The following is a 26,630-nucleotide window of genomic DNA, read 5'->3' as shown; positions in this document are numbered from 1 at the left end:
CCCACACCCCCACCCCCTTTCAAATTTGCACTTTCTCCTCCAGCGGCCTGCACTGGAGCAAGGCCTTCCTCTCCCCCACTGTCAGGAGTTTGGTATTTAAGGGAGAACGTATCCTTTTGAGTCAAGAGACAAACTCACCTTCTCAAGTCAGGCCGCGTACTGCAAACTCAAACGTGGCTGGAGGCGGGCAGAATGACTCGGCTCGATCTAATTATCAGCTAACATAGGAAGGCACTTCCAAGTCCCTACGGAGCTCTGAGAATATGACACCATGTCCCAGCATTCTTTCTGGACATTCCGCCAGCCAGCGCCGGCTGCAATTAAATCCCGGCTTTCCTTATTTACAAGACCATCGCGTTGAATTAACGTGCCGACAATTTAGAGGCACGAGCGCATCTCCAGAAAAGAACTGGCGTTCTGCTTAATGACGGCAGAAATGAAATTTTAATCAAGCCAACGGAAGAAGTCGACACGCAATCAAGCCATTAAGTAGATGAAGGTAATCCGGCGGGACTGGAGTAAAATTAGAAATTGGCTGCGGATACAAAAAGCAAGCGGGCAACGAGGTCAAGTATTGTGAAATTAACATCCGGTGACAGCCGGAAAAGATGCAAACCAAAGTCACGCCACTTTATTTTTTTATTATTATTATTTGTATACCTGTTTGTCTTTTGTCTTTTTTCGGAGCTTGTCACCATGTCACCGCAAATCAAGGAATCATCCAGGGCCGTGATTGTTTCTGAAACACGCTGATGTTTCGGGCTGGTTTGTATGCGGCACGCAGCCCGAAAACCCGACGGAGCCTGCGTCAGACCGAAACCTAGATTTGCACTCTGATCAAACGCGGACCCATAAGATGGATGCGTAGTCGGTTTCGTAAACAAATGCTCTTGAAAGCTTGAAAGCTAACGTGTAGCCTTGTTGTCAGTTGTTGTTCTGAGAACATTGAATGACGAATCAAAGTAATGCGGGAGCGACGTGCGTTTCATTCATTCTTTCACTCCTTCGAAGGGACCAAATTGTTGGGAGCCTTCCGTTAAAGGAATGAAACCCCGCCGTGGTCACAGAATTAAGTAAATAATCTGACTCACAGTCGCTCATTTATGTACACACACACATGCACACACCTTTATTCTAAGTGTTCTTGTACCTTCATTCGGGTCTATTAGATTTTTTTCAAATGAGATCCTTGTGATGCGAAGAATTATCGAAGCGGCCATTTGCTTGCTTGTGGCCGGGGCCCAGCAAGTCATTTTCATTCAACTTCAATCCCTTTTCATTCAATCAAGAATTCATTTAAATTGGTTGACTTTCGAAAGGCCGCCAGTTGGCGTCTCGCCATGTGGGTGCTGCGCGTGTCAAGTCTGAACTACTTGCGGCTTGGCTAAATCCAAATTGTTCCGATCTGCCCGTGGCCCACGTCGACTTCCGTTTTCCACAATTATCGATTTGGCCGAAACTTTCGAGGCCTCCTCTCCTCTTTGGAAAACCTGCACAAAAGTGGGGCAAAGGTGGCATTTTCAGGCTTTACCCGCCGATTACAACTCCGGTGGACGAAGCGTTTTGATCGGCTGAGCCAGCCCTCGCTGCCATGCGCACGCATGAACATTTCATGGTCAGAATCACGGGGCAATTTTGTTGGGGGGCAAGATGGTCCATGTCTTTTGTTCATCCCGCTGAATAAGCGATGCAGACACCAGCGGTCCGAATCTCCGATTATTAACTCTAATTAGTCATCCTGATCCTGTTTTGAGCGCCTCTAATTGGCTCATCTAGGAGCTCAGCCCAACATAAAGGCCAGTTGATGCTGGCGGTCAAATGACCAGACGAGGTTGGTCATTTGACAGAGCGGCTGGCAAAAATCCTTCAGAAAAAGTTTCCCAAAAAAAGCCCAAGGCAAAGGTGGACTTTTCACAACAACTTTGAGAGAATTTTGGGGATTTATGGAAAATATCCCAATCCAGAGCTTGCCACACTACGGCCCGGGGGGCCATTTGCGGTCCACCATCCATTCTTCAGCGGCCCGCGACTTGATCAAAAATACAAATAAATACTAAAAATGACATTTGACACGGGCCACACGGTGAGTTAACAAAGGTGAAGGTGGGCGGAAAGGAAGGCTGCGCTGTCGAACTTGTCGCTATACTCGGAAGAATCAGATGAAAATGCCTGTGCGCCCTCCTGGCCTCTACGGGAGCTTACCGCAAACATCGCAGCTGCTGTCGCTGCCGCCACATCCTTGGCATTTCACTGTAAGCGCCGGTTCTCCTCACATGCTATTTTCCACGGAGGTTTATAAACAGATGTAGCATTTGCATAATTCATCTGCAGTTTGTTTTGTAGATGGATCAAAACAATCACTTGTTACAAGCGAATCTGTCGACCTGCGCGCGGCGGAAGGAGACCATTTCCATAATAAAGCCAACAAAGAAAAAGAAACAAAACATCCTTTTCTGTTCACGTTCAGTATGCAATGGGGAAGTTAAAATGTCAACAGGTTGAGTGAAACTGGTGAATTAGTGGCTGATTGACTCTCTTTGTGGTTCGTCAAACTTTCAAGCCGATATCATGTTCGCATTTTTCTTTGCAATAAAATGTCACTTGAGCGAACCCGGAAAGCAGGCGAGCGGTGACATTTGCGAGCTGCGCCCGTAGGGCACTGTGACATCAATTTCAGTGGCCGGTAGGTGTGAGTACGGGGCAAGACAGCAGCACCCTGACATGGCTACAAACGAGTCATTTGGCGGGGGCTGGTCTCTCCTTAATTGATAATCCACCACCACGTGATGTTAATCAGAATACGTGGTTTTGACGAGCGGCGGCGCATATTGCAAAGAAAACTTTTGACTTCCACTTTCGACATCCGCCTGCACGTGGCGGAAAATTGCACTTAGCGCAGGTTGTCAAGTGTTCTCGAAATGACTTCACGGGTGGCAAATGTGAATATCTTTTCTTATTTGCAGTTGAGGAACGACGCGGCCTTCGTTTCACCTCAGTCTCAATCATCCGTCTATTCATCAAGCAAATATAGAAACAAACGTCACGTGGATTACGGAAGGGCTTTTCACACCACAGAAATCATTTTGCTCAACCTCGACCGGGCTCGGTCTGTTTTTGCAGAATGAAAGGAGACAAAGAGGAAAAAGGAGCCAGCGCAGGACTTTGACAGAGTGGGCGGGATCTGTTTTGAAGGCATTAGTGTTGCAGCTTCCTGCCTGGCCGCCTTTGTCAAAACTGTCAAAACCGTGACACCGTAATGGCGAACAAAACCCTCATCGCCGAGTGAGCACCAAATCCAAGGTGCTTGAATATTTTGCAGCGGGATTGTGCCGTGCCCGTGATGGAATTGTTTCTTTCATATGTTGGGAGACGCCGGCTCCGTGTTGAGCCTTGCTGTAGATTACCAGGGGATGGGATTAGCGCCCACACAATTAGTCCCAATCGTTGTGTCGAGATGCTGCCGAAATTCATCATGCGGTCTCATTCCAAAGCGTGTCGGCGAACGGTTGGGTTGGCTGTTTTTCGGAAAGGAGTGTGTACATGATATCTTGAAACAGCTCTCATCCATGGCTTTGCTCCGGAGAATGAGACACGGTTGACACTTGCCCGCGTTTGATCCATGATGCAATGCGCTTGCTTGAAATTGCAGCCTGTGCCTCGCTTCGATCTCCAAACGATCGGGCTGACACGTTACATGGAGATTTCGGAACAGGAGTCGTCCTTGGCCAAGCGCTCATTGACCTGCTCCAGTTTGAAGCGGTATTGCATCAGGTACCGGAAAGCGACGCTGAAGTAAAATTACGAATATGTCGACAGAGAGCCGCTTGGGTCAAAGTTAGAGCCGCTTTGCAGAATATTACTTGGCTGAATATTTTGGTGCCCGGCGCAAGCGCAGCCGCAAGTGCGGTCTTAACCGTGTGCTCGGGTGGTGTTTTCTTTCTTTTGGAAGGGTCGTAGACAGGCGCGGTTCCAAACGGGTGTTTGCGCAGTCGTGGGGGCGAACACAGCCGACTCAATTCCCGGCCAATCGAAGCGGGTCGCCTCATTCCCTATAAATTCAGCGCGGGAGAGGCGCCTGGTCTGCATGTGCAGTGTACGTTTATAAGGAACGACAAGTAGATCTCCACTTGTGAATGATGCGATGCCAAGTTGGCACTTGGACACCACCTTTTATACCCGCAGTCGTCCGCCATCCATCCGTTTTCTGAACAGCTTATTTCTCCGGTGCTTGCATTCAAACACAATGCAACGAAAAACATGTTACTTCTCACAGACGAATTGAGACGTAATAAGAAGAGGAGCCAACAGATGAATTTGAAGAAGTCAACAAGACTTAACGACAACGGTATACAAATGTTTAACCTGCTGTCGTCGGAATTAAAAAACAAAAAAACAAAAAAGCTCCCTCTGCTCAGTGAAAGAGAAACGAAAAGCCTCAAAACACAATTTCATTTTTTCTTTGGAACTGTGTTTGACTGTAGTGGAAGCTCAAATATCCTTGGTGTTGTCGGTCTGAAATAGACCGCTTGAAAATGAACCCGCCGGTAGACAATTTCTCTCTAACAAGCCGGCTATGATCCATTTAGGGCCCGGCCTGTTGGATCGTCTTATTTCTTACAGCCTGTCATTTGGTGAGAATGGAACCTTGGATTTGCCTATTGCTGCTTGTCAGGGCAGTTATTGAAAATCGCCTTCAATTTGCCCCAGATTGCGAGGCGCAAGACACCGTGTTCCGTCAGATGTGGCGCCCGCTCACTCATCCATTTGAGATGATGAGATGAAGATGGACCGAATTGGGCGGCGTGGAGGAAAAAAAGGCGTCACAACACCTTCATCAAACGCGGATCGCTCTTATTGCCTTCCTGATTGGAGGCGGAGACAGCGACAAGGCCGCTCTCCAAAAATCCCATCGTGCTGGCTCGAAAATGCTTTCATATTTTTCACACGCGGCTCGGATGCTTGATTGATTTGCTCTGTCTGCAACGCCTGTGAAATGTTTCATAAGAATGAGAGTCTCGCACCTCTTGTTGTTCCTCAACTCAACTGTATTTCTCGAGACACCAAATGAATATGGGAGACGGTCGAAAGCACAAATGTAGTCAAACTAAAAATGGAGTTTCAGGCGGAGTCCAAAGCCAAGGAACAAAAATGAGTTTGAAGACGAGTTTTTTTTTTTTTTTTTTTTTTTTTTAAGATGGGCAGCGAGGGGGCTTGCCAAACATTCATTCCAAAGAGAGGGAGCGGCCACGGAAAAGGCTCCATCCCCTGGGAGCCCCCGCTTAGTACCGCTCATCGTGTCTGCTCCGCAGACCTGAGGCACCGGGGTAGGAAGGTGCGCCCAGTTCATTTCTAAAATGTAGAGGGAGCCAGTGAAGGGATGGCGGAGTGATGTGCTCCCTCTTACGGGGAGCCAGTCAAATGGCGAGCGGCGGCATTTCGGACCAACTGGAGACACTTCATGGAGGATTGGCTGACTCCAAAGTCAAGTGCGCCTCAGTCATTCGTAAACTGTTTTGATCACGACCCACGTCAAATCACAATGCATGCTTTCAAAATTGCCCCTATGGGAAGATGCTTCTTCATTGTTGCTGTGAGGCCCAAGTTGCGTAAAGTGGCCCCAGAATCAACTTTGGTCTTTATTCAGTTTTGCATGTCGGAATGATGCATCCATAAAATATTTGTGACACCAAAATCCGGAGCGAAAATGACGATCAAAGCCAAAGTTGAAATGCAATCAGGAAATATCACCGAGTGACCCTGCTTTGCCACGCCTCGGCGGTCTCGCCGACTTGCTGTGGGGAGCCAACCTCCGCCCTGGGAAGAGGGATGAAAGAGAAAGCGCAACAAGAAACGTGACACAGTTTTGGGGCACAGCGTTAGTTTCCTTCATCGCAGAAATCATAAGACCCAGTGGAATTTCTCCCAAACGTTTTGTCTTGAGCCTCCGACTTGAATTTGTTCGTAGAGTCCTGTGGGAGGTTAACCGATTTGCCAACAAAGCAAGCAAGAGGAAGGGGAAAGAAAAGCCCCGCTGCAGGCTCGAGCACAGCTTCAATCAACAGCCCGGGAGCTCGTTGACATGCAGGGTGTCGAGGTCCTCGCAAAGTTTTTCAACTTTTCTCTCCGACCGCTTCCTTTTTTTACCAGCGGCATTTTCATATAACATGCCTAACTTCCTTCTTCTTTGTCCGTCCTTTCTCTTAATCTCAAAACACAGGCCTCAGGTTTGAAAGACCCGCTGTCCTTAAATGCGGTTTTGCCGGTGCGCCCGGCTAACGCACCGGAGCCACCACGTGCTCGCCGCACCGTTGACTGGGATTCACTTCTATCCCGCCAGCCAAAGGCTGAACGGTGACCAGTTCGGTGTTGTGCTTCCTGCGTGCCCGAGATAAACCCCGACGCGTCCGGGGCTCGTCACAGCAAATACGACGTCGGCGGCGCCGGCGGAAGCTTGTTACGCTGGGCAAGAATACCGCGCCCGCCGAGCCACTCCCATTCCCCGGCGTATTAGTTTGAAGTGACCAGCCTGATGACAGGCTGCGGTGAACGCACTGCTCAAATTCTTGACACGCTGGTTTCATATATATATATATATATATATAATATGTATATCGCTGAGGCATGGGCTCTTCAATTTGATGAGAAGTTAAGAGTAGTTTCTAGTGGAGCACTTGCGCTTCTCAGCTCGCATGCTAAATTGCCTTTTTGGAACGTCAGTCAGCGGGGTGGGTCACCTTGATGCTTTTCCCTCAACCGCTAAGCTTTTTCCTCCCTTAAATGGACTTCAAGGCCATTTGACGTTTTGCCTGATGAAAAATTGACAGGCAAAGTGGCACAGAAAGCACTTAGAAATAATTCCAACGCAAGTGGATTGTTCCCCCACCCACCTCCCTTTAAAATAGTTAAATATAATTGATGAACTCGTAAACGTATTCACATCGTGCAATCCCTCGTTTTACCAGGAACCCTCTGCGAAAGGTGAAAACCACGAGGTAGGATTTGACCCCCCCCCGGAATTGCCATGTATGTGCATGTTTGAGATACGGAAACAGTATTTATACTTGACATATTTCCACATATTTACTTGAATCTGGAATGAGAAAAGCCTCTACAGTACAGTCATTAAAATTCCTCAACATTGCCCCCAGAGATAGGCGATGGGGCTTGTGTCGGCGGCGTCGAAGGCGGCTCTCGCTTGGCTTTCGCTTCACTCGGGACTCTTCTGCTAGAGACGCTGACGGTGAAGCTGAGGTTTTTAAACTACAGAAAAACATGGCGATGGCTCGCGCTATGGCGTTCTTCTTGTCTTCTTTTTAGTTGAAATAGGTTGAATAGGTTTCTTTTTTTTTTAATCAGACCATGGTGTTGTTTTTTTTTTTTTTTGTTTTTTTTAGCTTACCAAGCTGACAGTTTGGACAGTCACTCCATCCTTTGTCTGAGCTGTCGCCGCTTCCTTGTGACGTGTCTCAAAAAACAGCCTACCGGCTGGAAAACCTTCCAAATAAGGCTCTCAGAACCCGGTGAGTGGCTGCGAACCAACTCCCCGCCGCCGGCATCGTAGCAACATGCCCCTGTCGATGGTGCCATGTCCAGAACAGAAGAGTCACGCACAAAGCCCTCCGAGTCACGCCAGCTCCTTGTTCGCCATGCGGGGAAAGCTCTCTCACGCATCCATATAACACAACGCGTCTTTCCGCAATATGGCTGCCGATATGAATTAATTTTTGAAAGAAAAGAAAAAAAAACGCGAAACGCCGAAGCCGCAAAACGTGACACGCGTCGTGGCTCGGGATCGCTGTACTACACGTCTATTTGCCAGAGGAGCTCAAATCCCATGTCGCTCGGCTATATTTGCTAGCATGTCCGCGGCACATTCGAATCCTTGTTCCAGTTGTCGGACGGCAATATATGCGCCATGTATGAACACATGATGAAAATAGAACAAGGATTAACATCTTCCGCACCCTCAATGTACATTAATTCTCTGCACACGTAGATGAAATTATTTTCTATCAGCGTGGCTCCGTGGAAGAACAAATGGGTAAAGCGATGGGCCACAACAGAAATAGTAATTGCTCGTCATTTTAGAATAGCAAAAAAGGCTTTGGTGTTCGTTTGATTCATTGCAGCAAGCGTGCTGCCTTTTGCCAGAGCCGACGTGCATGTTGAATGAAGTCAACGTCAAAATGAGACCGAAGAGCGGCGGTGCTCTTTGAATGCTTGCTTTGTTAATCTCATTCTACATGGGAGCGATGCCCAAACGGGAGGCGCAGGTTGCTGCGGAGGTTTGGTCTTCGTGGAAGAGAAAAAAAAAAAAAAAAAAAGAAAGAAAAAAAGAAAACCATTCACTTCTGAACATTGAATGCTTTTTTTTTTAATGTGGCACTGCAAGTACGTTGCAGGAAATATCAACATTCTGGTGTTGTTTGCACGGTGCCGCAGACATGAATGACATTTGAAAAATCAAAACTACTTTGTGTACCCGCTGTAAAAATGATATGACGTACGAGGACCGATTTTGTGGGCACCAACTGTTTTCTCCTGGCATGTCAAGCACATTGGTATTGTACTGGATGCTCGGCAAATAAATGGCGGTTTGTTTTTCTTTCCTGGCCGTGAGTTTCGCTGTCCGCTTTTAGCGGTGAAGTTGGAAAACGGCATTTTTGTGTCATCTAGGCTCCTCAAGCTGCCAAAGTGTATTTTGACTCGCAGCAGTGAACTGGGTGACTCAGCAACAAGCTACCGCTATGTATGGTGGCGTGTTGATCCAGCTAAAACACAGACTGAAAGGAGGGGGGGGGGGGGCGTTGGGGGAGTCCGTTTTTTCTTTGTATACCGCCGGCCTCCCGTACACAACGAATGGGTTGATCAACTCGGCGCTATGCTGCGGGAAGTGAACCGTGGCTTATGAGCATACGCCTATTCAGAGAAGGCCCAATCTCCTCTCGCCTCCCAAATGGCTCTCACCGTTGGGGGACCATAAATCAGCAACCGGCAGCGCGGATGGAGGGCTCTCTCTCCCTTGCTGTACATTCACTGCAAATTGCTTGAGCTTCGAAAGCGAGTACTAGATTTGAAAATACGCCATCAAACTACGTGCGGGCAGCGCGGCGGTCGACCGCTAAGCACGTCCGCCTCACAGTGCAGAGGTGCGGGGTTGGATTCCGGCTCCGGCTCTCCTGTGTGGAGTAGGCATGTTCTCCCCGCGCCTGCCTGCGTGGCTTTTCTCCGGGTACTCCGGTTCCCTCCCACATTCCGAAAACATGCAGCGCAGGTTAATGGAACACTCCAAATCAGGGGCGCCCCACCTTTTTTGACCAAAGATCTACTTTTCAAGGAACCAAAGTCCCGCAATTGACCCGTTGCCACACGTGTACGCATACACACGCCCGCACGCACGCACGCCATGATGAGCGGCTGCCATAACGGCCCGACTTGGAAATGCATGTTGCCCTCAAGGGCACCGTTAGCATATGCGCTGCCTGACTTGACACTGACTGACTCTTGCAGATGCGCACCAGTGAGTCATGTGCTATTCATAATACAACACTGCGTGACTAACTTTCAGACCAGGTGCTTACGAGCAAAATGTTGGCTTCCGTTTCCTCATTTGCTAAAGCGACCCTGAAAACCATTGCATTTTGATTTGGGTTCGCTTCTGTCAAATGTCCTTGAGCAAGTCGCTTGATCCTCTTCATGCTCCGCGACTGCTTTGCGATGAGCCGTTGACTTTCTTTCCGGGGCAACGTCCACTGTCGGTGTCAAACCAATGCCTTCATCGCTAACTCTCTTCCTCACAAATTTGAATCCACTTCTTCTCCTATTTTTGTGCACCTCAGAGATTTCCGGGAACTCGGAGGACATCCCTTTGGTGCGATGGAGGCAGCAGTGGCTGGAGAACGGTACTTTGCTCTTTCACATTCACCACCAGGATGGCAGCCTAAGCCTCCCTGAACCAACTGAAGATCCAGCCAACACTTCTGCCAAGGAGGAGCTCCGCATCCTGCATATCTCAGTCATGGTAACGCTCTTTTTTTTTTTATTGCTTTTGGACTGATTGGGATCTTCCGTTACAAGTGAAAACCATCGAGCAGTACATCTTAGTTCGGCCCATTGATTTGGTTGCTTGATATCGTCCAGGGGTGTCCAAACGTTTCCGTTTGAGCGCCGCCTACGGAAAAATGGAAGGATGAAAGGGCCACTTTGAAATTGGTCAACTTTTTGAAACACCCTCGTTCATTTCATCAGCGTTCTGTTCAAGGTGTCAAGGCAAAAAGCAAATGACGTTTAAGTACGTCATGGGTAGGCGGTCGCAGTGGCTTTTCTTGTCGTATCGATCACGTTCTGGGGAATAAAAAAGTTCAGTGTTCCGTCAAGCGCGGTGTTCCAGCTGCAGCTGTTTTGAGAGCCATGTATTGATAAAGGCGCATGATGAAAAAGGGATGGCGGGCTGCCAATGGCGTCCGGGCCATCGCTCGGACGCCCCTGCTCTCCATGTTTCTGTAGGAGTCTTCATACGCCTCGAACAGAGCAAACGTATTCCAACGCCGGAAGGACTCAAAAGCCAGTCCCCGACACGGAGAGACGAACGGACGGACAGACGGAGCGATATTAAGCCAAGGCTTTTGCATTGTGTGGGGCAGGTGTGAGCTTCAGCGAAAAGACCCATGAAACAGCCTTTGCGGGAGATTTTTTAATCCGCAAGAAGCTTTAGCACAAGATGAATTGGGATTTAGAGGTCAGGGCCTCCAGTCGGGCGGCACGCTGCCGAGGGTTCCGGCCGGCAAAAGCGCGTCGCTGCCATCTGTTGTCATGGCCTGCTCTTATTTGCGGCCTAATCCTCCTCTACCCGCGCCTTGATGAAAACACCCCGCCGGCAGCGTGATAGGTGGTTCCGGGTGAGGAATGACCAGAGCCCGGGGGCAGAAAAGCACAGGCCCGAGGTCAGCGGAATGTCGACAGTCAAAAGGGAGAGGAGTCCAAAGCCGGGAAACATGGAAGAAGCCCACTCACCACCCAAGGACCTGAAATTCAACATGCGACAGTCAAAAGGGAGAGGAGTCCAAAGCCGGGAACGCGGGAAAATCCAACATCGAAAAAGCCCACTCGCCACCCAAGGTCCCGAAATTCAACAGAAAACTTTTGTCGCCGTTGACGTTTATGAAGTTGTTCACCTTGCAAAACATCCCGGGGATAGTCCGAGTCAGGTGTTTACCTCAAGGTCAACGCATGTCAAAGCATGACTCCTTGCTTCTCTTCGGGAGACGCGGCCCCTGGCGAAATTCCCTTTAAGCTGACTAATCATTTTTACATGCCGCTGTAATATGCTTTCAATCCAGATCATCCATCAAAGCGCCACAACCGCGTCTTTGGACTGGCAAAGGGCGTCGGGACGAGATGTGGCATATCTCAGATCCAATAAATATGCATTTCCTCGGGCAAGATCAGAAAGCGCCGCCATCTCAGGATTCATTTTGGACGGTGTCGGCATATCAGATAAGGTTGAATACATAGCAGGGCGGCAAAAGCGACATTTTCAACGATATGACGTATGTTTACATTGACGCATTGCTCCGACAGAAAGGGAGAACAAATACTACACGGTCAGAGGTTGATATAAAAGAAGATCAAATACAGTGCTCTCATTTTTTTTGGGGGGGGGGGGGGGTTGACCGTCCCACGCGACATGTGGTGCAACTTCACGTTTTGTGGCAGGTGGCAAAACAGCAGGATAGACTTCGCACCATGCGCCCAAAATGTGATCCAACAGAACTCAGGCCCTGGGAACATAAGGGTTTTTTTTTCTGCTTTGACTTTGATATTATATAGATAAGCAACAAATAAATATCGACTGCAGGCAGCAAACGGCGTGCAGCACAGAACCCACAGCTCAAGGTCCAGTGGGAAATCACTTGGACCTATTTGCTCCTTACCGTATGCTGAAAGCAAATAGGCACACATTTCTTGAAGAAGGACGACGTAGTCTTTCATTTCAAGCAGCTTCTGCGGCACCCGAGCGTCATTTGGGCAAGAGCGGCAAGGCGAACATGTCACCCCCACGGCTTCGAATGGACATTTGGACACGGATCTCCTGATTGGGCAGCGGACATGCCAGTCACAAGCGCGCCCAACTTCAATCAAAGGTGAAAATTGAATGACAACTGTAAAGGGACAAGCGAGTACTCACAACTGAGTTACTTGGAGTGAGTTTTTAATTCCTAGGCCCGCTTCTACCGCGACAGCATGAAGTTCGGTCACAAACGATATGCCTACAATCCCAAAAGGGATTTTTGGAAGGTTTATTTTTATTGGGTGTGTGTGTGTATGGGGCGTGGGGTTCATTTAAATTAGCCAGGCTTGTTAAGAACACACCAAATTTATCAGACATTTTTATTTTCACTTGACAGGTAAAACGTCACAAATTGCTCCCTAAATCCAATAGAGTAGCGGCGTCGCCATCTGCTGTGTTCCAAGAATCAAATGTGGGCAGCCTGCTCATTTGTTTCCATCTGCTTTTCAATGTCCCTCTATTAAACACATGGATACGGATGGTATTTTGAAATTGGTGCGGGAGAAAAGCAGAAATCAACTCCAAGTGCATCCGCGATGGGTCTCGATTTCAAAGGATGAGGTTGTGAAGTGCCGTGCTTACGAACGCTCGTCCAGCCGTGATCCGTGCCGTACGTCGAGCCTCATTAGGGCGTGCTGGAAGCGATCTCTGATGGCTTCTGGCAAATGGCGGGCGACGCTGTAGTCGTCAAATGACAAACGTTGCCGAACGGGTAGGATTTCGGTGTCTTTGAACAGCTCTCATGGCTACTCGGGGTAGCTCCCTTCTTCGACTGGCTGCCAACGCCACCCCCGTTCCGCTTGTGACCTACTTGCACAAAGTTATCGATCCATTTCTCGCAGACCTGCTTTGCGGCTGAATTGGCACCGAGGTCATCGAAGCAGGTGTCTGGAGTCTGCTGCTTTACGCTCCAGTTGCGAGAAGGCCGCAAAGCAGCGAGGTCACGTCGGTGCATTTTATACGCGGCTTCAATAGAACACCGTGTTCCCTGTGGCTTTTGGAGACATTCAAGTGCAGCCAACATACAAAGTTGTGCGGGAAAAAGAGAAGGCAAATCAATGAGAGACTTTTCAGAACACCGTGCGCCTCTTGGGCTTATTTGTGCAAGGAAAAAAAATGTGCCGCGAAACAAGCAGGAGTCCTTTTATAACATTCTCCTTCAGCGATATCAACCGTAATCGTCACTTGAAGAGGGAACTGAAACGACACGCTAAACAAAGCAAATATTTCTTTGTTTGGTCAAGAACAAAATACCGCAATGCCTCGTTTTTCTCGGTTAATGGAGAAATGGAGAGCAGAACCACCCCACCCCACCCTCCCAAGTGGCCTTTCCATGCTCTCACAGCATTGGGACGCATTGCCTCAAGGGGCAAATTGTGACGTTGCGCAGCCAATGAGCTCACGGGATAAAGTCACTCGTGCTCTCATTGTTCGATGTCTCGCCTTGTTTGTGTGTAAAGTTTCAACAAAAACTGACCCCCCCCCCCAAAAAAAAAAAAAAACGCGAAACACTGAAGCCGCAAAACTTGAAGCGCAAAGTGGTGATGGATCACTATCATTGCAACTGCACAAGAGCAGACACGAAGAAGAAACCGACACGAAGAATTTCAACACTCAAGCCGCAAAACTTGAAGCGCAAAGTGGCGCTGGATCACTGTCGTTGCAACTACGCAAGAGCAGACACGAAGAAGAAACCGACACTAAGAATTTCTATTTTTGTCACATTTTCAGGAAACGGCATTAAAACTCGCCCTGTGGCCGTGGCCGTTTCCAAGTATCGCTCCCGCCTCCCTCTCCTTACGGCTTGTTCGAGCCGAACGCATGCACGAGCGTGCACGCCCACGCACGCACGCACGGCGTTAATAAGCATCCTTTCACATGAAAGGAAGGGTCATTGTGACCGGCTCCGCTCGTGCGATATTGATATTGATGTTGTGATGCTCCTCAAAGCGTCGTGGATAGCATCGATCGCGTAAACCTTAAATCGATGTGACCCCGGACTCTTGTAAAAGCAGTAGCCCGAATCCGTTCTGCCAGAGCAGCTCCGTTTTCTTTTTTTTTTTAAAAAGCCATCCGACCGAGACGCGGCCTCTCCCACCGGCCGTGAGTGCGGCTGACAGCCTCAAAGTTTTTGTTTTTTAAATCGCTTTGCTGCCTTTGCGCTGCAGACATCACCCCACTATGTCATTACTAAAATAGGAATGACCTCATCCAGAGAAATTCAGATTTGATTTTGTTTTCAGGGGTGGACGTGATTGCAATTGCTTGGGCCGAAGAAGACATTTCGATTTAGATAAATGTGCAGCCAATCCGGGAACCTTTTCATGGAGGACTTTTCCTCCTGGGCACCCTGTAAATGGGCGACATTATGACGATGATTTTTTTTTTTTTTTTTGCCTTATTGAAAAAGGCTGTTTCAATAAAAGTTACGTGGCATACTTTCCACAACATATACGCCAAGAGTCCATCATAACAGGACACAGGTGCACCCGTTTTCACCCCTACATTCTTGAGACAGAATAGGAAAAGAAGAGAGCCACGGGACTTAGTTGGTTCCCATTCATTTGGCTTTCCTGGGAATGTTCTCCATGTGGGCCAGAAACAAACCAACATCAATTCAATTCAAACCGTGTGTCAGAGAACAGAGAAAATGACACGAGAGAAGGGACCTACGATCCGCTGCGTTAGGTTTTAAGCAGCCCGCTGTCCGAGGGAGCAGCCCATACATCCAACTTGCTCCGGAGATGACAGCGTCTGTGCTTGGTTGGCTGCTTTGGTGTCCTTTTCCAAATGTGAAACGTCTCACGCTGGCCACAGACTGACCGAGAGAAGATGAATACTTCAGCTGAATGCAATTTATTCGAAAGAAGCCACTGAAAGAATTACCCCCCCCCCCCCAAAAAAAACATGCATTTTTGTCATTTAGTCACAAAATGTAAAAGAAAATAGGTTTCTGAAAAAGATTCATTGTTTTGGAGATATATAGTGTTCAGCTCGACGAGCGGCTCTTTTCAGGAGTGCGTATTCAAACATCCTCCTCGCCCTGTTCGGTATGATGGGGCGGCAGCCGAGGCGGAGCTTGATGCGCGCTTGACTTTTAGCGGCTCCATTGGAGGATACAAACCACTGAGTCTTGCCGTTGATTTCAAGTCATTTCAGACAAGCACTTTTGTATTTTCCCCACATCACCTTTGTATGCATGAATGCTGCTTTTGGCCGATGGGCCTGAATCGTTTCACTTTAAATTTGGAACCATTCGGATCTCAATTCCGTCTTAGTCGCGGATGACTGGAACATTGACTTTGTCCGCGTTGATCTACTGGATGTTGAAAAGTGTGCCCCCACATGTACACACACTGCAGTCTGGCCTGGTGGTGGGGCTGTGTCATGATTCCGTTTTTGTTTCGATTAGCTTTGGCTTTTGTTTCACACTTGACTGTCATGGTTCTGGTCCTTTTGTGACTAACGGGTGGTGTCGGAGGGCTTCTCCTCCAGCGTCACACCTCTTGGTCATCATGTCGTGAGTTCTGTTCCGGTCAAAAGATGCCAATACCACGTTGCCGTCTGTAATATTTCCTGTCTTTTAACGTGTTCATTGCCGTTCGGGTTTGTGTGTGACAGACGCACGGGACAAGTCAGAAAGTCGGAACAAACATTCAGTTCCCAATGAAAGGACGATTCCGTGTTTTACAATCGCCTCTGGTGTCGTTGCTTTGACCTTGATTGTCAACGTTCTCGAAATTTTTCTCGCTTGGCCTTGGCTTTGATCCTCTGTCCTCGGTCTCTTCTTTGGTCTGCCCCCCCGCGCCCCCCCCCCCCCAACTCCCTCAGGGTGGGATGATTGCCCTTCTGCTGTCCATCCTGTGTCTGGTCCTCATCCTCTACACCCGCCGACGCTGGTGCAAACGCCGCCGGATCCCCCAGCCTCAGAAGAGCGCCAGCGCCGAGGCGGCCAATGAGATCCATTACATCCCCTCGGTGCTGATGGGAGGCCAGGCCCGAGAGAGCTTGAGGAACTCCCGGGGCCAGGGGCCAAACTCCAGCGGGACCCTCAGCATCCGAGAGACTCCAATTCTGGATGGGTACAAGTAGGGCTCGGATGCATGGCGGGAGGTTGAACATTGTGTACATGTCATAGACACACGTCGATAAAAAGATGACATCATGGTCACTGTGTATCATAAGTGAAGTTCAAAAAGTGATTCCCATGTATGTCATGCGAAATGATTCAACGCTCATTGAATGCTATGGCTATCGCTAGGTACGAGTATGACATCACGGACCTGCGTCACCATCTGCAGCGAGAGTGCATGAATGGAGGTGAGGAATTTGCAAGTCAAGTCGGCCGCACCCTGGATTCCCTGCAGGGCTGCAATGACAAGAATAATATGGACCTGACTCCGGGTACGTTGAGCAAAATTGGCGAAACAAAAACAGATACCGAGTCCCCTTGTGTGTGTGTGTGTGTGTGTGTGTGTGTGTGTGTGTGTGTGTGTGTGTGTGTGTGTGTGTGTTTGTGTGTGTGTGTATACTGTGCATACATGAGATTTTTCCTCTCTTTTAATGAATGATTTTTAGTATCCTAGAGAAAATAAATATATATTCTTCTATGCTGTGTATTTTTTTTCAGTGTTTGTATTTCTTTCCTCCATAGTGAGTGAAAACAAGCTGGCCCTAATGAACAAATATAAAGACAATATCATTGCCACCAGTCCAATCGACAGTAACCACCAGCAGAACACCTTGCTTCCACACAACACCTCAACCAGCCAGCGCAAACGTCTCTCCAGCAACAATCGCAGTGAGTCACTCTCTCCCACTGATTGCCCCTTTTGACAGAGAGAAGAAAATATCTTCCTTTTTTTTCTCCACACCTTTCTCCCACAAGCTGTTTTCACTGCTTTGTTGTTTAATCGCACTGAGCCGCTGTAGAAGTCTGTGTAGGTTTTGTAAAAATAAGAATAGAATTTAGATCTACACAGTATCCAGTCCCATGCAAAAACTACATTGGCCCAGCAGTAGCTTTGTTGTTACCGGGAGGCATATTATGAGAGCAGTGTTTACCAATCACACTACTCCCGGCCTCCTCATACGATGTCTGTGACATGCTTTTGTCAAAATAACCCAAGGCTCATGAATTATAGCAGGAAAATAAATGAACCAGGGAAGGAAAATAAATCATCTCGGGAAAGAAAATAAAATCTCTTTAGACCATTCAAGTCACTGAATGTTGACTTATCTCAGGTCAAATTACTTGTTTTGCATTTGATGATGTTTTTTTTTTAATTACCATTTTTGCCTGCATGCTGGTAAATTGGATTAGAAACAAAAAAAAAAATACGCAACCTCTCTCCATGAAACGTTGGGGTGGGGTGAGCAATTTGTGTGTGTGTGTGCGCGTCTGTGTATATGTGTGTGTGTATATATATATATATATATATATATATGTGTGTGTGTATATATATATATATATAGAGAGAGAGAGAGAGAGAAAGAGAGAGAGAGAGATATGAGTCTCAGTTGAGATGAATCAAATCTGGATATTGCACACTGGATACCTAAACTACAGTACGTTGAGAAATAACCCACACAAAGAATAAAATCCAAATGGACAAAATAAAACATTCTCATTTGGAATCGTTCATCTTCAGACAATAATTCTTTGACAGGAAAGGAGCTTCTTCATCTCTCGCCTTTTACAGTGTATCTTGCTGTCGCGCTCCTTCTTCAAGCCTTTGCACCTAGTTGCCACTGGAAGATTTATTTGCTTTGCTTAGGCGTGCTCAGTTTCAAACCTCATGGTGCAAAACAATGTTTCAAGCTCACTTATTTATTTTTGTTCGCAAGATAATAGCTCTCCCAGGCTCTTGCAATGAGCCAACTCTTCTTGGCTCCCGAAGGTTCTTTTGCAAACCCTGTCTCGCAAAAGCAATGTAAGAGAGATGAAGTCTTTGTGAAAAGAACGATCTGCCTCAGTGACCATTAAAAGTGCCGCACTGTGCGCTAATAGTTTTTGCTTTCCTGGTGTTTAGAAATAGCAATATACTTCGCCCTAGCAACCCTCACATACTGTTATGTCAAAATGACTTGGTGACATGACGTAAAGTTGAAGTCTATGCGGTCGGTCGTTTGCATGCGATGGCTTTTGAAAGGCCAAAGCGTGCAGAAGCGAGCCCATATGAGTTGTTGGAGCCTATCCCCTCTGACTATGGGCAGAAGGCGGACGACACCTTGAACTGGTCTCCAGTCACTCGCAGGGCCCATGTAGGGACAAACCATTCACACCCACATCCACAACGTCACTGAGCAGGAACCGAAGACACGCTGCCCGCACACGAGTCAGGCGAGTGGACCACTACGCCATCATCATATCTTGTGTAAAAGAAAGTGATCAAGCTGCACACATGAAAATAGTCACATTGGATCTACTGTCAGTTTCTTGTTTCCTTTGGATCGCCTCCGGTTTAATCAAAACTTCTTGGATGTTATTTTTTTAAGCTCTTGTCACGAGGCATTGTGATCTTGACTTTTATTTGCCTTCACATTTATCTCGCTGAGACAGCAAATCATTGCTACTTTGAAAGAGCCCCCAACCGCCACATAGACACACGCTCACACACGTACACGCACAGGCACCCGCATTGCCAAATGCAATCCGTTAACTCATGTAAGACAAGCCTCAGTACACAGCCTCTAAATAGAGTGAAAGCCTCCTGGTAAAAGGCTCTCGGTTCAATTGTATTATGCAAATACGGAAAGAGCAGTTTGATCATCATAATATACTCTATCAAGTTTATCCTTAAGATTATAGTATCATAGTTAAGCACTAAAGTATTTACTTAGTCCATCATCCTACTTGGAGAGAAAAAGGAAACATTCTCGCCTCAGTATGAACTCCTAATCATCTAAATAGGATTAGAATTGAAAACATAGCTCAGGATTGTGCCCTGGTTTCGCTTGTACTTCTCCTTGGCATTGCAGCATTTTCACAAGGTCATTGTAGTGACATAGGCAGTGAAGTCGGAGAAGGGAAACAAAACAAAACATTTACTAATACAGTTACTATGCGCGACTAGCACCAGACAGCTGTCTGTCTCGCTGTCTAGCTATCTAGCTAGCGACCTATGTAGCTCGCTAGCTAGCTATGTCTATCTTTCTATCTAGCTATCTAATTTGTTTGTATGTATGTGTGTGATTGAGGAAGCATCTGTAATAGTTGGCTGTCAACTGGGCTATTTTTAACCTTTTTTCATTGTCTGTTTTATTTATTTATTTGTTTGTTTGTTTGTGCGTGTGAATCCAACAGCTGGTTCAAATTTCTTGAACCCAGATGGAGACTCTGGCACTGAGGCTGACAGCGAGCCTCAGCTGGCTTTTTACACTGACCCAAACCGCAGTCGACGCCGGAGTCGAGGTATGAGAAATGGTAACGCCAACAGCGCGTGGGGCTCAGGGGGTAAGGAGGACTTACACTTCAATTTCTCTCACCCTTTGATGGTGTCACCTCCGCAACGCATGACAATCAATATTAATGGCGATTGTAGCAGTTTGTCGACGCCGGCGATGGGTTTGCTCATGATTCTGACTTCTTATAGATAAGATCGGTTAAATACATTGCATATGACTGGCGTTCATGCGATGAGACAGAATGTTTCGGCAGTGGTCGTGAGCATGTGCCATTGATATCATTGCATCCGCTGCGTTACACGTTTGTTGAGAGAAATCACATCAGACAAGATCAGTGGTTTCCATGTTGAACATGTTCATGCATCGCATCTTGAGACACCTCATTCTGAAATAATATTACCCGTGAATATTATTTCTATGGAGGCTGGGTTAAAGTGCCGTCAAAGCAGCACGTGCTTATGTGTCTGCATGCCACGTTGGTGCAACTTTGATCATGTACCGTAGCGACGCGTATAAACGGGCTGTAATGAGATGTACAGTACAAAGAAGGCAAAGTAGAAAATAAATAAAAGACAATGCCCTTAAAATAAATTCTGCTGTCAAAACATGTTCCAAGGCTCATGCAACGCCTCCAAGCCAATTATTCCAGCGTAATGTGCACAGGTGTCACAAATATAGCAAAGCTTCTCCATGTGCAGCCAACACCTTTAATTAAAGCTGGGTTTAAGAATAGGAAACTATAATAAACAGCTCGTGGCGCGGATTTTCTTGGATGCTGAAGAAAGACGACAGTATTTTCTCCCATTGAGGTAGGTTGACTTGGAGTCAAAACTTTGAGAGCTCTGTTTTTTGCGGTTGACGCAAAGAGTGGTGTGCGTATGGGTGAAGGTCGTACAGGAGATCGACGTTTATGAGGAACTGCAAAGATAGATGTCAAGTCGGCCACGCCGATCGCTCATCGCCGCTGTTAAATGGGCACTCGGACACCGACTGCCAACCTAATCGTTGGCATTTTGTTCATGTGTTGCGTTTGAATTCAGGTTTGCTGAGTCTTATGTAAGGTCACTTGGGTACCGCATCCAGTGTTGTCAGCGTGGATGAAAAGAGGAAAGCAAAATGGGCGGAGTTTAAGAAAAAAACCCAAAACAAAAACTCTCAACCGTCTTTTAGTTAAAGCCGTGATTTCTTTTTTTTTTAAGCTGCGCATCTCAATTTCCGAAGGTATTTCAGACCCTTGCCTCACCTCTACCTCCCAAAGGCCTGATGGATTCCCGCAATATATTGCTGGCGAGCCGATTGTTTTCTCATTTGTGTAATGAGCGGGTTTATGTTTATGTTGCATGTCTGATGGGATGTGGGAGGATTGAAATGAAATCGACACTTCATACGCCAATGTCTCTCTGTCCCCCGTTCCTTTGTGTGTTTGTTCCCGGCAGCAGGTTCCCCGAGGAGCCCCGTCAATAAGACCACACTGACTCTCATCAGTGTCATCAGCTGCGTGATGAGCCTGGTATACTGCTCTCACATTTCCTGCAGCCTCTCAGTGCGTGTCATCCTCCATGTGCCGGAGCACCTGATTGCTGACGGTGAGGCTTTTCAAAACAGCCCCAAGATCGGGCCCGCATTTACTTCTGCAGCGCTTTCAAATCGTGGGGGGTGGAGAGGTGGGCGGCGGGCAGTGGCGTTGCAGCTGGTGTATTTGTGCAGCTCCCCAGAGTGTTCAATCCAGCGGGTTACGAACCGAGTGCAGGTGTTTGGCGGGGGAGCCGCTGATTTGCTTTGCACTCTGTGAGACAAAGGTAAATGTCAGGTCGAGCACCTCCTCCCTGTGTTTCTCGTGCGAGACAACACAACAGATGTGCTCTCAAAGCACCGCGGCATTTTCAGGTCAGGTCACAGAGACCGCCCACGGGAAGGCCTCCGTCGTACTTCTACTTTGGAGTGGAGACAATGCCGAAGTTTTGTTGATGCCGCGCTTGGCAAATGTTGCATCTGCGAGTCCAAATGGCTGATCCTTCAGATAAGGTTGTTTTCTCGTTAACGTGCCAGATGCAGATCATGGCCTTTCCTTCTAGCGAAAGCGAGGCTCACCGCTAGCCCGGCAGTATATGCGGCGGGCGGGAAGACAGCGGGCTCACTGCATGGGACCAACTCACACTCGCGCGTCAGGAACGATGTTTGGAGGTTATGGGTACAATCTTTCGTCGTTGCGATATCATCGAAAGACACATGGGAACTTTTTTTTCAAATGTCACCTTCGATCAAAACAGATTTCCCTCCGAGTAAGCCGGCAGTGCCGATATATTATAGACTGACTAGCCTCACTCATCTATCATGTGGAGGTCTGATTTGATTCAGGGAGCTGCCGCTTGCCAATGCGATACACTCGCCCGCCGGGGAGGCATTAAAATTCAGGGGAGTTGTCCACGGAGGAAAACTTTGAAAGGAGAGATGAAAGATGGCGAATTTGCCTGTTGAATTACAAAACCAGGATCGATTTCGAATGTTTCCATAAATGTCTCCACAATCTTGTCAGACTTGATTTGATGTCACGGTCAATCCAATGAAAATCTCTATTCTTCCACTGGGGGAAGAAGCTATTAATGGCACCAGCTGCGCAAGTGGCTGCCCGCAAATGCCATTAAGACACAGCCTCCACTTCTTTTTGCCGTCCACATCAGGTGAAGTCATTATTTCGAGATGTTTGTTTACTTGCGATAACGCTATCTTCGCCGATCCAGACACAGAACAAAAGAGGAGGGAAGAGGGAAAATGCTAGTGTTGTGTAAGCTGCAAATCCGACTGAGACGTGGGAGCAGAATGATCATCATTGTAACATGAACAAACTGGATGAATTCATCTGTATCCTCGGTGCTCTCCGGCACATTCACTCTGACTGTCGTCTTTGCAAAAGGAAAAGATAGTCGTTGCTGTCCTCACATATTGTCTGATTGACAGCTACTGTAAACCGTCGGCTGATGAAAATCTTGTTCATAAAGAGATTTATTCCAGAAAAGGTTCCACTGTGGTCAAAGTGGAATCGACGTGTTCCTTCATGCACTTTGTATTGTTGAGGTTCTGTTTTTCTTGATCAGTGGCCTGGGACAAATGAAGACGACTTTGATGACCTCAATGTCGCAGGTCCGGTGGAAACCACCCTCCTGCGCACTAATGCGTCAGTCAGACGCTTGCAAATCCCTTCCGTCAGACAGCTTCCGTGTGACAAGATCCTCAAAGATAGCGTAAAATCAATTTGGGGGGAAAAGTTGAAACCTTCTAAAGGTGTGATCACAGTCCGAGGGCTGAGGGAGTGCATTTCAAACTCCAGTGGTGCTTCAGTGTCCACAAGGAACTGCTGACTGGTGTCTGGATGAGTCAGTACCGGCGCAGAGATCAACATGGCTTCTCCAGCTGTTGCCAAATGGGTCTTTGCGCCATCTATTCACAGCAAAACTGGAACAAATATGTCGGTTGATTCGAGGGAAAAATGTGCAAACACAATCCACTCCCCCACTCAATTAAACTTAATAGAGAAAAAAATGGTGATAACATTTGTGCAATATGTCTTTGAGAGACTAAACTAAAACATTAAGCAGCAGCTGTCAAGTAAATTCTGGCATGTAGTGCCACCTGCGACTGTTTTTTTGTTTTTTTTAAACTGTGCATCTGATTATATGAAACACTCTTCATGTTTCCATTTCTCTGGTAAAAAAGAATTCAATCCTCCCAATTTTGTCCCCACACAATGACCACAACAACTGGGTGTTATCACACAGTCAAAGAGCCTTTGGTACCAAGTGGACTGTATTTTTTCTTTTTTTTTTTGGAAATTCACCTCGGCTTGACCATGTAATCATTGATTCCTGACTTTATATTTTCAATTTAGTCCGATACTGTTATATAATGACATGGTTTCAGCCAATTTCTCTTCATTTCCCAAATGTTTACGTTTTGAACTGAGTCCCCACAAATGGAGATGTACTTGAAAACAATTACGAATGTGGAATATCAACTTGAGCAAAAGTCGCAATATCTGATCTCTGCAGTTTCTCACTTTGTTTCTCGATCTTCTTCGATTTTCTTCATCTGTGCATTCTTGCTGTCCTTCTCCGTCCTTAGGGTCACGGTTTATTTTGCTGCAGGGAAGTCAATTGGACGCCTCCGACTGGCTGAACCCGGCGCAGATCTTGCTGTACTACCAGCAGAACGCCAGTGGGCCGTGGGTGAATGAACTGTGTGGGCGACGCCTGCTGGACCCATGTGAGCACCAGTGTGATCAAGAAACAGGTGAGCCTTAGCATTAGCACGGCATGATTTATGCTTTGAGCCACTCGGAACACACTCGCTAAAATTGAGGAGGAATTACAGCCCCTGCATGACGACGCCGGTGTATTTGGAACATTGTACCCTTCTGGAATTTCATGCAATTTGGAGGAGATGTTGTCAAATCCTGTCCAGGACACTTACTGGAATGGGGCCAGGAAGGTGTTTGCCCAAGCATTTGGTCGCTTTGTGGAATGGTGTCGGTATTTCTTGATGATGGCGAGTCTTGAATTTTCGGTAGGCACCTTGTCTTCCGAGCGCACCGCTGACGACCGCTGGAGAACGAATTGGGTGCCAACTTACGTTGCCGAACTCAACGGGCTCTATTTAAAATTTTGCTCGATACTCTTCCGTCATATGGGCGTGACGTTGGTTTTCATGTAATCATGGAATTCCCGGATGCCTTCAAGCCAAATCATATGAAGCTCCATCAAGACGTTTTCATAAAACACAACTGGTGCGATGCTGTTTAATTTTGCCATAAGGGGCATGGCAGGGATTAATAAGTGCATTGGGCGATGCCGAATAAATGTGGCCGGGCTGCTGCGAGGGAGCTTGCCTTTGAATGACCAGTAATCAGATATGGGAGAAGAAAAAAATCAATCCCCCCCCCAAAAAAAAGTCAAATGTATGATCCTCCACCCTCACATGCCATTATCCCACACTTCAGACGTGAAGCAACCGAATGTCATGTTTTCTATTCAAGCCAAGCAACCAACCGCATTCGACGTCCAAACGATGAGAAGAGTGTGCCGACAAAACAGAATTGCCAAAAATGGTGTTGTTTCATGAGCTCGTCATCCCTCTCCGCCAGTGCTTCTATTTTGATCTTGGGCTGAACTGTGCTCCCTGTGAGGCAGAATGAGATATCCGTAACCTATCTATTATACATCTGTTGTGCAGCAGAGGTCGACAAAACATTTTGGGTGTAAATGCCGCTTAATTCTGCCAGGGCAATTAAAGATAGAATACTTCATAGACTGCCGTTGATTGTTCATGACCTTCGTTCAGCGAGCTGATTATTTAGTGATGAATGAATTCCTCATCTTTTCAACAATAGGTGAAAAGTGTCTTTGTTTCTGGAGACTTTGTCTCCATCTCATTTCGCATTTTATGTTTTCCTATTTCGCACTTCTCCCCAATACTGTATGGAGCTGTGATAAAACCGCCGCGTATGTGTTCCCGCTCGCCTGGACGGTTGCATGTGCACGTGCGCGGGTGCTGCAGGGAGGTTGCTGAGTCGCTACGGATAGCTTAAGTCCAATCCTCTTTTCTGCAAGACAAGATACCGATGAGAGCCGAGATGCGCCGCGGCAACATCTGTGCTGCTTTTGCGATCCGTGAAAGAAGATGGGGGATGCTTGAACACATGGGGCCTCCTTCACTGCAGAACTTGAAACCAGGTTATTTGGGGTACCGATGCCATTTGGGCTCACGGCCATCTTTATTCTAGCGTGGCGGGCCCGGACGCGCGCGTATGTTTGTGCTATTCGACTTGAAATAAGGCTGCCTCACCGATATGTTGGTGCACGTTTGCAAGCTCTTCTCCACCAATTCATTGAATTCCTTCTATTGTCTGAAGGTTACGTTTTTTATTTTTACAATACTCATAACATTGTCATACAAATACATGAACGACTTGTCCCGGCATATAGCAAAACACGTCATCAGATTACAGGGACACTTATTAAAAATGTGGTTATTTTACAGGATTACATTTATCATGTGCGGAGACGGTGCAGTCGCGTCCGCAATTGCTCTCAAACTTGTTGGCCAAACAAGCTTTTTTGGAGTGGATAACTGGACACAAAAGAGCGCCACGGACCGCGCCTCAGGTTGTTTCAAGTTTGATGTCAGCCAGCCATGAAATGAGACAGGCCAGTGGCTGTATGGTTTTGCTACAGCAGCCCCAAAGTCCACACCCCAATTCCACTCGCCATGTTCTCCTGTTGACGAATACGCGCTGGCCAAAACCAATCCCCCCAAACCGTGGACGGTTACCTTGCTTTTCGGCGCGTGGCGTTTTCATTCAAGGTGTTTTTGCATTTTGAAGCTCCTCTTTGTTTTGCTTTTGTGTTTCCATCAGCTTTGTTTTGTTTGGTCAGTGTTTTCTGTTCAAGTCCACACCCCAATTCCACCCGCCATGTTCTCCTGTTGATAGACGGTTACCTTGCTTTTCGACGCGTGGCGTTTTCATTAAAGGTGTTTTTGAATTTTGAAGCTCCTCTTTGTTTTGCTTTTGTGTTTCCATCAGCTTTGTTTTGTTTGGTCAGTGTTTTCTGTTCCATGGATGATTTCTGTTATCCATACAGAGTTCTAAAATTTGCAGAATTTACCAGATGGTGTAGAAGTTGGTGCTTTAAATTGGGTTGAAGTGGTTGACTGTCAGATCTTTGTCCCGCTGAGCAAAAAAGACGCTTTCTCATTGAAGCTGCTTTTATCCTGTCTGGAGGAAAATCAAGACCTGGATGGCACTTGAGTTTCTCCAATTTCAATGAAAAGAAGCCAGAAGCGCTGATGTTTGGTCCCAGTGGCCCTCGTCCCTCCCATCCTGCCGACTTGGGCCCCCGGCCCCTTATCTGAAGCCAACAATCTCTTCAACTTGAATCTGACATTAGACAGTGATTTTGAATTTGAGCGGTAAATTAGAACCGTTGTCAAATCTTTCATCTGTGGCAGCCGGCCAAAGTCAAGCCTCGACTTCGGTGAGGACTTTGAGATAGGAGTCATTCACACCTTTGTCACATCTCGGCATCTGGATGTTTGTCATGCACTTGACTTTGGAGTCAGCCAATCCTCCATGAAGCGTCTCCAGTTGGTCCAGAATGCC

General features: G+C 47.2%; 1 protein-coding gene across 1 annotated transcript in view; it reads left to right on the top strand.

Annotated features, from left to right (window-relative positions):
* astn1 (astrotactin 1) overlaps positions 1 to 26,630 on the top strand; it is a 115,274-nt gene that overhangs the window by 8,828 nt on the left and 79,816 nt on the right. The window contains exons 2-8 of the mRNA XM_019869320.1: positions 9,840 to 10,021; positions 15,902 to 16,152; positions 16,332 to 16,474; positions 16,725 to 16,871; positions 19,377 to 19,526; positions 20,914 to 21,063; positions 23,597 to 23,764. Coding sequence (XP_019724879.1) covers positions 9,840 to 10,021; positions 15,902 to 16,152; positions 16,332 to 16,474; positions 16,725 to 16,871; positions 19,377 to 19,526; positions 20,914 to 21,063; positions 23,597 to 23,764 — 1,191 coding nt within the window. The remainder of the gene's footprint in view (positions 1 to 9,839; positions 10,022 to 15,901; positions 16,153 to 16,331; positions 16,475 to 16,724; positions 16,872 to 19,376; positions 19,527 to 20,913; positions 21,064 to 23,596; positions 23,765 to 26,630) is intronic.

The sequence above is a fragment of the Hippocampus comes genome, unplaced genomic scaffold (genome assembly GCF_001891065.2).
Source record: "Hippocampus comes isolate QL1 unplaced genomic scaffold, H_comes_QL1_v1.1 scaffold117, whole genome shotgun sequence".
Classification (NCBI taxonomy): domain Eukaryota; kingdom Metazoa; phylum Chordata; class Actinopteri; order Syngnathiformes; family Syngnathidae; genus Hippocampus; species Hippocampus comes.
This window is presented reverse-complemented; position numbering and strand designations above follow the sequence as displayed.